The following is a 13,527-nucleotide window of genomic DNA, read 5'->3' on the forward strand; positions in this document are numbered from 1 at the left end:
TCTGTTGCTGGGTAGAAGTTGAAGGATGGGGGGGGGAAAAAGAGGGCCAGGGTTAGTTTCTGCAGTCCTTGCAAGGTTTTAGAGAGCCCTTTCGTTGACTAACCAGAAAGACAATTGCCAGTAGGCGTTCACGTTGCAAGAGCTTCCCTGCTTTCCTTCTGGCTTTTTTCTCTCTCAAGAAGTGGCTGCACGAATAGACACTAGGGAACAGAGATTAGCGAGCAAGCCCTACGACAACAGTGCGATCGGGTCAGACGGAAGTAAGGGTGGTGACGGGGTGGGAGGGGCGTGTGGCGAGGGAGCTCCGGGCGGCTGCGCGGAGCCCCGGCTGGAAGTACGGAGAGACGGGTGCGCTCACGCCTCGGTACTACGAGGCACTTGAGCCGAAGCCAGCCTTTCCCGTCTCCGGCTCCGGTGCGACTGCGCCGTGAAGCCGCTGGCGGCGATTGGCCCAGGGGGTGAGAGGGGGCGGGAGGTAGAGAGAGGGAAGTCCCTCGTCCTCGGCGCGCGCCCACCCGCCCGCCCGCTCGCGGCAGGGGAACCAAGGGGGCTGGAGAGGAAGCAGCTCCCCGCTGCGTTGTATTGGGCTCCGAGGGCCGAAAGGGGGAGGAAGGAAGGGCGAGAAACAAACACTACGTAGCGGAGGCTGCGCGCGGCCCTCTGCCTGCGTGCCTACGTGCGTGCGCTCGCTCGCGCGGGCTCAGTGCTGGCGCGTGAGGCGGAGGCGGGCGGCGGCGGCGCCTGCGCGGTCGGGCTCGGTCGACTGTTCGCAGGGGAGGAGGCGGCGGGAGGCGGAGGAGGCGGCGGCGGCGATGGAGGTGAAGCGGCTGAAAGTGACCGAGCTGCGGTCGGAGCTGCAGCGGCGCGGCCTGGACTCGCGCGGCCTCAAGGTGGATCTGGCGCAGCGGCTGCAGGAGGCGCTGGACGCCGAGATGCTCGAGGACGAGGCCGGCGGTGGCGGGGCCGGGCCCGGCGGGGCCTGCAAGGCGGAGCCTCGGCCTGTGGCCGCGTCGGGCGGCGGCCCGGGCGGGGACGAGGAGGAGGACGAAGAGGAGGAGGAGGAGGAGGACGAGGAGGCGCTGCTTGAGGACGAAGACGAAGAGCCACCCCCTGCCCAGGCCTCGGGCCAGGCCGCACAGCCGCCGCCGGAGCCCCCGGAGGCGGCAGTCGTGGAGGCCGCGGCCGAGCCCGATGCTTCCGAGAAACCGGCGGAGGAGGCCACAGCCGAGTCAGGTGGGGTGAACGGTGGCGAAGAGCAGGGCACCGGCAGGGGGGAGGAAGATGAGCCGGAGGATCGGAGCGGAGACGAGACGCCGGGATCCGAGGCGCCGGGTGACAAGGCCGCAGAGGAACAGGGTGAGGAGCTGGCAGCGGAGCCCGGCTCCAACCTGCCGGGTGCGCCCCTGACCCAGCACCAAGCCCTGCATCGCGGGGTTCGATTCCCATCGCCATTCGGTGGGACTCCCCAGGGGAGGTGGCTTTCGTCCTCTACCCACCTTTTTGGGGGGTTTGACTACCTCTGGTGGCCCCACTCTCTGCAGGCGGGAGGTTCCTGCCTAACTTGGTTGCTTGGTGGTAGTGGATGGAAGTAAGCGATGTTGCTTGCGAACTGCTTATGTGCTACCTGTTGGAGCAGCCTCCCGCGGTGCTGGTTATCTTTTCCTAAACCGAGAATGCACTGAGGAATTGTTGATTACACGGACAGCCAGACCGACTGTTGGAGGCTTCGGCCCGACTGTTGACTTTTTCGCCATAAAATTAAGCAATAAGCTCAGTTCGTCAAAGTTCGCTCCATCGAAAGCTCAATATTAGAGTTTGAGCCACACCGAAAATCTGGAAATCTAACATTGCTCCTGCTTTAGCAGCAGCTCCTGCTTCAGCAGCCTGTGGTGTGAGGGTGTCAAGTTTAATCGTTAACTACGGAAGAAAAAATTTTAATCTACAGCATTTAGAATGTTAATCAACATTATTTGGCTAGGGGTTTAACCTTGCCTGAATTCTTAGAACTAAATTTTGATCTTTCATCTGAGTGGATGGATGGGCAAATTTGTATATTTGCTGTACACTTAGCTAGCTTTTTACATTTCGGGTCCTTGACTTCCTGAATTGAAATGATTGGGGTGTTGGTGGGTCCATTGAGTAACCTTGTGGAAGAGACTGTATACAGTTGCCCTAGGGAGTTAGTGACCTTTCTCTCTTTGAAGTAATTGGATGGTTGGAGCTGGTCCATAACTGTCTTGTCAGAGTAGGGGGGAAAACTAGAGCTGCTTCCCATTCTTAATATGAAGTGGCTTGCTTTAGTTCCTTTTATAATACATTTTTTTAGGCTGCTGCTTGGTATGATGGTATAATTGGAACCCATTCTACAACAGCCACATGCAACTTGCAGATTGTCCTATGTTCTGGAACAAAAATCCCATTACATAACCTTTGACTTAACGTGTACCGCCAGATAGCAGATAAAAAAAGGTTAAAGGATAAAGGACTTCTTTAAAGAAGTTATTATTAAAAACTTTAGTGTTACAAACCAAAAACAGTCCAAGGAAAAATTGGTTTTTTTCTCCTCTTGTGAAGAATGTTGCTAAATATATGACAACACTTTTCTGCCCCAAATTACGTGCAGTAAAGATGCAGTATTATTTATGGGTCTCTTGTGAATTAATGGTTTGCTCCTGCAAGTTTCAGTAAAAATCTGTGATAAAAATACAGCTCTGTATATACACCACAGTCCATTAGCTATGTAGGTAAAGCTGTGGATGGCTGTGCGTTTCAAAGCTGGAAAGGCAAACTCTTAAAAAAAAAAAAAATTGAGGCTTCTGTAACATGAAGCTGTGGAAAAGTGTTGGAAAACATATATTAAGTGTCCAGCTTAAATCCAAATCTGATAGTCAGGAATCGAAGTTATGAAGTTTTTAAAAAACTTATGGGATGTTTCTTTTATGTCATATTGGTGGGAAAATCTGCAAGTTTGACCTGATTTAAGCAGATAAATTTAGAATGCAAAAATTGCCGAATTTTTAATCTACTGCTTGACTGTAATTAGCCCATAATGTCCCTTTTTTTTTTTTTTTTTAAATAAAATCCCAGCCAATGACAGGAAGATGATCATCTTTGGAAATAAAACATTCTGTGCATGCAATGGGAAAAACCTGGCTCTTCTGACGAGACAGATATGCAGGTCCTCCTTTAGTTTCTGTTGGTTCTGAGCTTATTCTACACACCAGTATGAAAACTGCTGATTTTCTTTCCCTCCTTTTTGTAGGAGATGACCAAGATAGTGAAAAGTCAAAACCAGCAGGCTCAGATGGTGAGCGGCGGGGGGTAAAGAGACAGCGGGATGAGAAGGATGAACATGGCCGAGCTTACTATGAATTCCGAGAGGAGGCTTACCACAGCCGGTGAGGGAAATAGTCCCTTTCATTGAAGGGAGTGTCTGCTCTGATTTTGGTATACCTGATGTTGACTGGAGAGTCTGGAAAGAGGGGTGGATTAAAAATGGAATAGGTTTTTACAGGCCTAAGTTTTAGATTAAATCTACCCTGAAAGCTCCTGTTGCCCTTTTCACATTTGTTGAAAGAAGCTGCCTGCTGGAATTTTGTATTTGCTGATAAACAGACCTGATGTCATGCAGACACCTCTCAAATTAGAGGACTTTGGTTACACTGTATTTGCTTTTCTCTCATGTGTATAGTTCAAAGTCTCCACCACCCCCGGAAGAAGAGGCAAAAGATGAGGAAGAGGATCAGACTCTCGTGAACCTGGACACGTGTATGTATAAGGCAGACAGGTTGAGGTTTTAAACCAATCAAAAGTGATTTTGGAGATTAAAACTTCATGGCCTGCAGCTTTGAAGAGATTTAAACTTTGTATCCATTCTTGAGAACTGGGTATATTTGTGTTCTGTTGGTGGCTTCAAGTGTTGGGCATTGGAGTAAACAGATTGCTTCTTTCTTAACAGATACCTCGGATCTCCATTTTCAAGTGAGCAAAGACCGCTATGGAGGGCAGCCACTTTTCTCAGAGAAGTTCCCCACTCTTTGGTCTGGGGCAAGAAGTACTTATGGAGTGACAAAGGGGAGAGTCTGCTTTGAGGCCAAGGTAGTGTGTACAGCTCATTAGGACCACTCATTTATTAAATTAGTCATTAAACTACTATGTAGTGGGCCCCAGTACATAGTAGTTTACTGCCCACCAGTATTTTATTAGTGCAAAAGAAGGTACCACACTTGAATGACAACTGTAGCTCCAGTAACCGAGAAATTGACCCTCATGGCTTTGGTTTAAGTTCATTGACAGTTGTTTTTCTGATGTTGAGTTGTGATAGTTGTCGTTTTCGGTTTGTATCAAAATCTTGTCTAACTCAGACTTTGCTCGAGTATCTGAAATTTCCTTTCCTGACTTGGCCAGGTAACCCAGAATCTCCCAATGAAAGAAGGCTGCACAGAGGTTTCTCTCCTTCGAGTTGGATGGTCTGTTGATTTTTCCCATCCACAGCTTGGTAAAGTTATTTTAAACTTAATCATTTTTGTGTTTGCTGCTCTGTGGGAGGTTTGAGTGTAGATAACTAATTTGCTGATTATTCTAGGTGAGGATGAATTCTCTTACGGTTTCGATGGACGAGGACTCAAGGCAGAGAATGGGCAGTTTGAGGAATTTGGCCAGACTTTTGGGGAGAATGATGTCATTGGCTGCTTTGCTGTAAGTGCTCCTGAAAGTTGTAGGTTTGTAGCAAGGAGTAAACAGAGGGCACTAGGGATCAATTTGCTTCCCGTCAGCTGCTATCTTTTCTGCGTTTGATGCATTGCTCACATAGTTGTTTAGTACAGCAGTTGGAGTAGAGAAAAAAAGAGTAAATTGTAAGATTAATCAACCTCAAGTTCTGTGTGCCCATAAATGCTCTTGTCTTTCGTCATTGTAGAATTTTGAGGCTGAAGAAGTAGAACTTTCCTTTTCCAAGAATGGAGAAGACCTTGGTGTGGCATTCCGTATCAACAAGGAATCCCTGGCTGACCGGGCCCTCCTACCCCATGTCCTCTGCAAAAATTGTGTTGTAGAATTAAATTTTGGTCAGAAGGAGGAGCCCTTCTTCCCACCGCCAGAAGAGTTTGTGTTCATCCATGCCGTGCCTGTGGAGGAGCGCGTGCGCACTGCGGTCCCTCCCAAGACCATAGAGGAGTGTGAGGTATGTCGGAGAGTGTGCAGAACCTTGGTGCTCATGCTTGGAATGGTGGGTGGGTCGCCTTTCTTCTGAAAACTTTACCCAACTTGGGGAAGGGGAGGATGTTCTTAAACTGGGCTTTGTAAACATGACCCTAACTTATTTTTTATAGCATTCCTGGTTCTGTGTACTTGCAGGTGATTCTGATGGTGGGACTGCCTGGATCTGGAAAGACCCAGTGGGCACTGAAATACGCAAAAGAAAACCCTGAGAAAAGATACAATGTCCTGGGAGCTGAGACTGTGCTCAATCAAATGAGGGTGAGTTGCTGAGAGGGGTTAGTCAGCTGTGATACTAGCTCTTGAGGTACCAAGAAACTTATATAATCTTCTCCCAGTGGAGTTGGTCTTTCAGGTGTCTGAGAACAAGGGTCCCACAAATAAAGAAATGAGTTCTCAGTATGTGTTTATGGTAGATTTTTTTCTTTTCCTTTGCTGTGTTGTCAGATCTGAAAGCTGGTAAAGTCTGGCGTATATCCCGATTGAGACTGGAAATGAGTTCTGTAGGAAGTGGACGACATTCACAGCACTGAGGGATGTCAGTGAACTGACGTGGTGGTGCGGCGTTTACAGGGACTCTGGGCTTTAACTTACTGTGTAACTCTTTGTGTTTCTCTTCCTCTCAAACTCGTTAGATGAAGGGGCTCGAGGAGCCACAGATGGACCCCAAAAGCCGAGACCTTTTAGTTCAGCAAGCCTCCCAGTGCCTTAGTAAGCTGGTCCAGATTGCTTCCCGGACAAAGAGGAACTTCATTCTTGATCAGGTATTGTTCAAACATTCAAAAGAAACCTAATTTAACAGTAGGTCCAAAGATAAAAGATTTGGTATCCATTTAATCTGATAAAATTGCTCAGGGACTTCACTGGTGGTCCAGTGGGTAAGACTCCATGCTCCCAATGCAGGGGGCCTGGGTTCAATCCCTAGTCAGGGAACTAGATCCCGCATGCATGCTGCAACTAAGACCCGGCACAGCCAAAATAAATAATTTTTTTTTTAATCCCTTAAAAAAAAAATTGCTCAGAGTCAAAATAGGGTGCATATATAGAGAAAGACTGAATTAAGTAACAGCATCAGGTTACCTGATTATGACTGAGTGGTTGTGTTACGGTTGTAATGTGTTTTGAACTCAGAGATACAACTCTTAGTGTTTTTACCAGAGAGTGTATGGACCCAGACTGTAAAACACATTGTAGAGGCAATGGAAGGAGCGTTGGAGCTTTGGATTCATGGCTCCACCACTTACTAGGTTTGTGACCTTGGACAAGTCCTGGCCTCTCTGAGTCTCAATTTTCATGTTGTGTAAAACAGGATAACATCATGTAGCTTTTGAAGAATTCAAAGAGATTGTGTAAATAAGACCCCTAATCTAGTGCCTCACTTGTGAAAGATACTCAGTAATTGTTGGTTGAATTAGTGTTTAATTTTTATTCCTAAAACGTCTATTACTCCTCTTGTCCCTAGTGTAACGTGTACAACTCTGGCCAACGGCGGAAGCTATTGCTGTTTAAGACTTTCTCTCGGAAAGTGGTGGTGGTCGTCCCTAATGAGGAGGACTGGAAGAAGAGGCTGGAGCTGAGGAAGGAAGTGGAGGGAGATGATGTGCCTGAGTCTATAATGCTGGAGATGAAAGGTGGGCTAAACTCTACAAGTTAGGGGTCCTGTCCTTGGTCCATGCACACCTCACTAGAGCCTCTTAGCACCTGGAGGATTCTCCACATGTAAAGTGTAAATCTGTGGAATAAATTAATGGGTGTGATCACTTGAAGATTAATGAATGAGCAGAGTGAATGGTGAAGCAGTAACCCCTTGATTCATTCTGATAAAATACAAAAAGAGAAATGGTGTTAGACCACAGGATGATAGCCTTAAGGCAGAGGCTTCAATGAGTCAGTTATTCATTTAGTAAATACTTAAAAACGAGTGTCTACTATCTGTCCAGTACTGTTCTAGACGTAGGGAAAGAATGAATGAAATGAAGCTCTGCCTTCACCGAATTTATATTCTAGAGATGGGACATGCTTGTGGTTCAGATTAAAATGGTAGTGGTTGGAGTGAATGATCTCATCAGTATATTTTGATTTCTAGTATCACGTTAGGCCTGTTTTTTATTTTTGTTGTTTGTTTGTTTTGGTTTTTGATACGTGTGTTACAAAGCCTTTCAGCAAGGTTCCCTAGAAGGCAAAATTAACTATCTTGATTGATCTAGTTTTTTTGCTGTTCACCTCAGAGTTTGGTTTTTCCCCCGTGCTGCCTTCAGCGCCTGGCATCCCACCTGAGCTGTCAACTACTGGCTCTTTGAATTCTGATAATGCCCAGGCATGGGAGCTGGTTACACATTTAAGAGCTGGATTCTCCAAGTTTACTTAGAATGAACTAGGCCAGTCCGTAACCGGTACTCAAGCACTTGGAGGAATTTAGTTCAGTTTTATAAAACGGAGGGCTAACTGGATTCATCTAAGAATCAGGAGAGCCTCATTGAACTGAATTCTGCTGGGACTCAGCCTCTGAACTTGATGTCTAGAGACTGGCGAGTGTGCTGGCCCATCACACACGGGGTTTTCATGAGGACCCCTGCTCTTGTTAACTGGTTTCCTTGTATAGATGAGTAAGTGCCTTTAGGCTGGGGTCAGTTTCTTCTTGAGTCTCTTTAAAAGTGTATTTCTTATCTCACCAACACCAAAACTTTCTCAGTTACTTTTAGCCTCTGGCTGCCTGCTTCTGTCCTGATAAGAAACCTTAACCCAGTTCACTCTTAATTTATTATGGATCACTTGAGAACTTGTAAGTCTACAGTTTGCAGATAGCCCTTTGCCTGGGGCTGTTACAGTTCAGGGAAAACCCATAGAGTGAACCCAGCACGCTTCTGTGCATTAATAGATGAGGCTTAGAAAATCCTATTCTTGTAGTGGGGTTTTCATTATGAGATCTTATCCGTCTACATACTTGGAGGCCCACAAGCTTCTCTCTTACTCTTACAGCCAACTTCTCTCTGCCTGAAAAATGCGACTATATGGATGAGGTGACATACGGGGAGCTGGAGAAGGAGGAAGCTCAGCCCATTGTCACTAAGTACAAGGAGGAGGCAAGGAAGCTGCTGCCCCCCTCGGAGAAGCGGACAAACCGCCGGAACAATCGAAACAAGCGAAACCGGCAGAACCGAAGCAGAGGCCAAGGCTACGGTGAGTCCTGGGGACCTGCCAGCCCGAGCCTCAGTCTGTTCTCTGTGCTGAGTGCAGCAGGACCCACAGGGAAAGGGCAGGCAAACCAAGTCAGATCACCAACAATAAGGAAGTCCCTTCTTATGGAGCTTATTTCTTCCTGTGTTCTTTACTCCCAGCTTCTTGTGCTTTTTCCATAATCCTTCAACAAAAGGTAGTTATTTTTCAACAAAAATATTTGTTTCCTTGAAAAGCAATGCTTGAGCCTGTTCATTTATCTAGTTTTCATTTTTACATATGGATTCCCCATTCACTATTGTAGTTTATTTGAAGGATTTGTGCAGTGAAATCAGATTCTTATCTTTTTCCTTGCTACTTTGTCTATTGGATCAACCCAACTGTATAGAGCAGAAAGTGAATGCATTATTCAGTAATCTGGGGGGGGGGGCGGTGTTAGACAGTAAGTTAGCTTATTAGTGGAATTAATTTCCCTCCTGAATGTCTAGTTTGTCAGTTAACACCCCCCGCCACAGTGTGCACTCACTGTGCATTAAAAATGCGTGTGTGTGTATGTGTGTGTGTGTAATTATAAGTGTAAGTCAACAAAATTTTTGAGTGCCTGCTACGTGCTGGGCAGTGGGAATACCAACAGTTCCTACCCTGGAAGAGCTTGTCATTTAGACTTTGTTCATTTGTATAAAATGATGGGTCTGGGTTATATGATATCCAGGATCCCTTCCAGGGCTGAAAGTCTGTGACTCTACTAATGGCAGTTTTTACTCATGTTTCTAACTCTGCCATGTATCCTTTTGGCATCTTAAATGTTTTGCAGGAATTGGGGAGCTTCAAAAGGTGAAACCAAGGTGGCTTGGTTTTCTTGTGTCTCTATTCCTCTGCCCTCCCCCACCTCAGACTTTTTAAAAGATCCTGGCTGGTGCTTTAATTAACATTGTGTGAGCCTGGCAGAAGCAGGCCTCCTATTGCCCCAGAATTGCCTTTGGCTCCGACTTTTTGATTTCCACTCAGATGTGGAGCCAGGACCCCATGCCAGCTGTCTGAGCGCGCTCTCCATTTCTCTTCCAGTGGGCGGGCAGCGCCGAGGCTACGACAACCGGGCCTACGGGCAGCAGTACTGGGGGCAGTCTGGAAACAGAGGGGTGAGTGCAGCTCTCCTTCTGCTCCTCCCTCTGGGCCGTGACAGCCATTCCTATTGGCTTGGGGGAGCAGAGTGGTTTGGGCTGTTTTCTCAGGGCTTAGGGTTTTGCCCATTTAATTTGTTCCTCTGGAAGACTTTATCCTGGGAAGGTCAAGCTTGTTTATAATATCAAGTGAAGATGTGTCTCATTTAAGACGGGGGATAGCAGTGGATTGTGATGACGAAAGCCCATACATCTTCACTCTTTCTCTTTCTCCTTTCTCAGGGTTACCGTAATTTCTACGATCGATACAGGGGAGACTACGATCGGTTCTATGGGCGAGATTATGAGTACAACAGATACAGAGACTATTACAGACAATACAGTCGGGATGTAAGTATCATCTGGGGATAGAGAGATGAAGGGGGGCAGGACCAAAGGGATGAGTGTCATGCCTCTCCGTCCTCAGCCAGCTGTGGCTCCAAGTGATGGAGTTTCCCCTTTCTTCTAGTGGCAGAATTACTACTACCACCATCCCCAGGACAGAGACCGATACTACAGGAACTACTACGGTTACCAAGGGTATCGGTGAAGCCCCTGCCATTGTCGCCTGTCAGCCATGAAGCTGAATCTCTGGGGGTGCCAAGCACCCCCCAAAACACAACCAAGGAAAACAGGGGCTGCCGGGGTGGGGCTGAGCTGCCGGGGAGGGGCGGTGGGGGGAGGGTGCGCAAGCAGGGGTGGGGAGGGGGGTGGAGACAAACAACAAAACTGTACATTTTTTTTTAAAGTTTGTTGAAAAGAATATTGTCTTATTCTATAAAACATTTCAAACCTAGTTAGATATTTGTAATCAAAAAAACATTTGCTCAGAAAGCAGCACTTAGGGCTGCCTGTCCTATACCCTGCAGTCAGACAGGAAAAGAACTGAAAATGTCACCCTTCTGACATTCTGAGGCCGCTGGACTGGCAGCCGAGTAAGGGAGAGTGAAGGCGAGGTAGTGCGCAGAGGGTGGGGAGGCGTGTGAGGGCACCCTCCGTACAGGCAGGAGCTGGGACAGAGGGAGAGCTTGTGACTGGGGCAGTGAAAATAAACGATCAGCTCTTATCAATCACTTGCACCAACTAACCGTTTGTATTTTCTTTACCGACCTTTCCCTCTTGGGATATCTGGTCCGGTGGGCTGGGAGGCCATAGTGTCCCTATCTCCACGTTCCTGTGCCTTTGTGCTGTTTGGCTGAGGCATGGAGACTACCAGTTGGGCGGTTCTGTTATATAGGATCCCCACGCCAAGGAGGCATGGGGACTGTTCCTGATTGCAGGGCAGAACAGCTTGCAGCCTCTCTGTATCTGTTAATGGATTTCCATAAAATCCGGGGGAAGAGTTGGGGTTGCAGCCCTCAGCCTGAAGACTGTGATTTGCCAGTCTCTACTCTCTGTCTTCCAAGGTTGAGACAGGTGGGAAGTCTCTGAAATCATCTCTGTTAGAGAATCTGTCCTCTTATAGTTCAAGAGAAGGAACGTTTCTCAGGGTTTCAGCTCACACAGAAACGAAGCAGGATTCTTTTCAATGCAGCAGGATATGTATATAGGCGAATCCTGTGGTGTGGGCTACCAGGCCCAGGCGCTGAGAATAGCAGCTATTTTCTACAGTGTTGAGGGCCGGGGCCCTGCTGGCTTTTTTGATACACAGCTAGAGAGTGAATAGGAAAGGGGAGGGTGGGGGGTGGGAGGCAGCTCCGTGGGGCTGCTGGAACTTGGGAAGAGCATGAATGTGAGCGTGTGCAGCGTGTGCATGAAAGAGAGCACCCCTTCCCGGCTCGTTGAAACAGGATTCCTCCTGGGCTGCCTTCCCTGTGTGTCCCAGAGAGGCCTCTAGCCAAGAGACTTCAGTCGGGAGACTTAATTGTTTGTAACTTTACCAGCACCCTCCCAGTTCTTGACAGACGGCTTCAGGTTGCGGGTTCAAGAATATGGGTGGGTTATGGGAATGCTCTTTCAATACTGAGCTTCAGTTTTCGTTCACCTTCCTGCTCAGCATTGTGTCAGCCAAGAACTTACTCAGCGGCCACCACACATCGCTGCACTACATGGCGAGGGGAGCCCTGGGTTGTGCTGCTAGAAGGTACTTCACTTCCATCTCCGTACCTGGGCAGAGTCCTCTGTTGAAAACTTTGTGCTGAGATTGGACCCCTCTCTCCCTCTCCCACGGTTACTGCCGTGCCCAGGAGGGTGCACAGGCCCTCGTTCTGGCCCTCTAGTCGCCCTTCTGCTCCACGAGGACCTCTGACCCGGAGGCTGGAACGGGGGGCTGGTAGGCAATACGTTTGCTTGCTCAAAATGATGTCCTTTCTCTGGGCACCTGCTTTTTCTGTGGTGCCATCAAATGGATTTGTGTGTGGCAGTGGGTGAAGTGATTGCATGAATTTTTCTGTAACCCACTAACTTTTTATTATCATTAAGGGGAGTTTTTGAGAAAGCTTTGCTCATAGTGTCAGGGAGGTAAAAAGGAGGAGGTAGAAACTGGAGCCCAAAGAAATTCCCTTAGGGCAAGATTATGTTATAACAAAATTGACTCTGAGGCAGAATCTGCCACCCCTATTCAAACGTTTAGTTCTCCAGCAAATAGCATCTTTTTATAGTCTACAACACGGTTCGGGGATGCTAGGCCCTCAGGACCAGGGGGACAAAGCTTTAGCCGCTTTAGGTTTTTTGGGGGGGAGGGGAGGTACTTGCTGTTAATTTTTGACACTAGAAAGTCATTTTTTTAAGAAACTTTTTCTAGGTGGGTGGAGAGTGAAACTGCCACGTCCTTGTCGGTTTAGTCCAAGAGATCACTCGCAACAACAGTAGATGTCTGGGTTTTGCTTCTGTTTTTTTATTATGAAAAAACAATGTTAAGGGGGAAGATATGGATTAGCAGGCGGGATCCCTACCCTTGTTTTCCTTAGAAGACTTGTTTAGTGTTTTATCAGACGTCTGTTGTAGTTATAGATGGAAAAGCTTGTGAGAAAAACAAACACCACATGGAGCCTGTAAATGTTATTGCACAACCTGTAAAGCATTCTTGGAAGTGGCCAGTAAAAAAGGGTTTTACCATTTAAAAAAAATGTAACTGTGTCATTGTTTACATCTGTAACTTTTTCCTCCCCTGTTCTCATTACAACATTATGGCAAAAATGTAGGCACCGTAGCTTCCAGTTTTAGAATAAATAACCATTTGGATTGAATTCACCCTCTCTCCTGTCGCCGCACTGACTGGGTAGAGTGTGTCATTGGGGGCTTTATTTATTTCTGATGCTGCTCCTCAAGTTGTACTGGGTTCCGACCAAGGTTGGCTTTCCTCTTTGATGGCTTTTCTCCCTTCCTATTCTGCCATGCTTTCACTTGGGAACCAGCCATACCTTCACTCGGGGTTTGTTGGCTTACTTAAGTGCTTGATTTTTTACTAAGAGCTTGAGCCATTGGAGTACAAGAAAATAAATTATAACTCATGACCTCTGTGTATTTGGCCTATACTAAAACCAGTTGGATGCTTGAAGTTAAATGTAGGGTTCCATTTAGGAGCCAGATTAAGTTTATTCGTAATTACCACTTAAGAGGAAAAGTCTACTTATTCAACAGAAGATGTTTGATGGGGATTCTTTCCTAGTGACTATGTAGAATGAGAAGGTAACTTTGATTGACAAAAGCACTCCTGCATTACTAGCACCGAACTGATACTGATTGTAACTTCTGATAAATGGTCAAGGACTTATTAAGGCTGGGCTCCCACAGGCTTATGACATCTAGTGTTTTGAAGCAGTGGTGATACAGGTATAGTTATTGCTCTAACTCCTCCCTCTGTACATGATAGAGAGTCCCACCCCAGGGGCTTACAGCTTTGGGCCCAAAGGCTATCCTTGATTTCAGTGTCTGCCCATTCTCTAGGATACTTAAAGTTACTCAGTGTTGTAGCTAATCATTTTAAATGGTTATTTATAGCTCATGCCTTGTCTCTAGTAACCTCTAGACG

The 13,527-nt window shown here is 47.1% G+C and overlaps 1 protein-coding gene across 1 annotated transcript; it reads left to right on the forward strand.

The window, feature by feature from the left end:
* Positions 1 to 812: 812 nt before the first annotated feature.
* HNRNPUL2 (heterogeneous nuclear ribonucleoprotein U like 2) lies at positions 813 to 10,199 on the forward strand (the record flags this gene model as incomplete). Its single annotated transcript, XM_079708536.1, has 14 exons — positions 813 to 1,356; positions 3,263 to 3,398; positions 3,692 to 3,768; positions 3,959 to 4,098; positions 4,408 to 4,498; positions 4,586 to 4,698; positions 4,919 to 5,182; positions 5,356 to 5,478; positions 5,853 to 5,981; positions 6,680 to 6,848; positions 8,197 to 8,397; positions 9,460 to 9,533; positions 9,798 to 9,905; positions 10,024 to 10,199. 14 exons carry the CDS (start codon positions 813 to 815, stop codon positions 10,102 to 10,104), a joined length of 2,250 nt encoding a protein of 749 aa, XP_079564662.1. The 3' UTR covers positions 10,105 to 10,199.
* Between the last annotated feature and the right edge of the window lie 3,328 nt (positions 10,200 to 13,527).

The sequence above is a fragment of the Hyperoodon ampullatus genome (assembly GCF_949752795.1).
Source record: "Hyperoodon ampullatus genome assembly, chromosome: 7".
In the NCBI taxonomy this organism is placed as follows: domain Eukaryota; kingdom Metazoa; phylum Chordata; class Mammalia; order Artiodactyla; family Ziphiidae; genus Hyperoodon; species Hyperoodon ampullatus.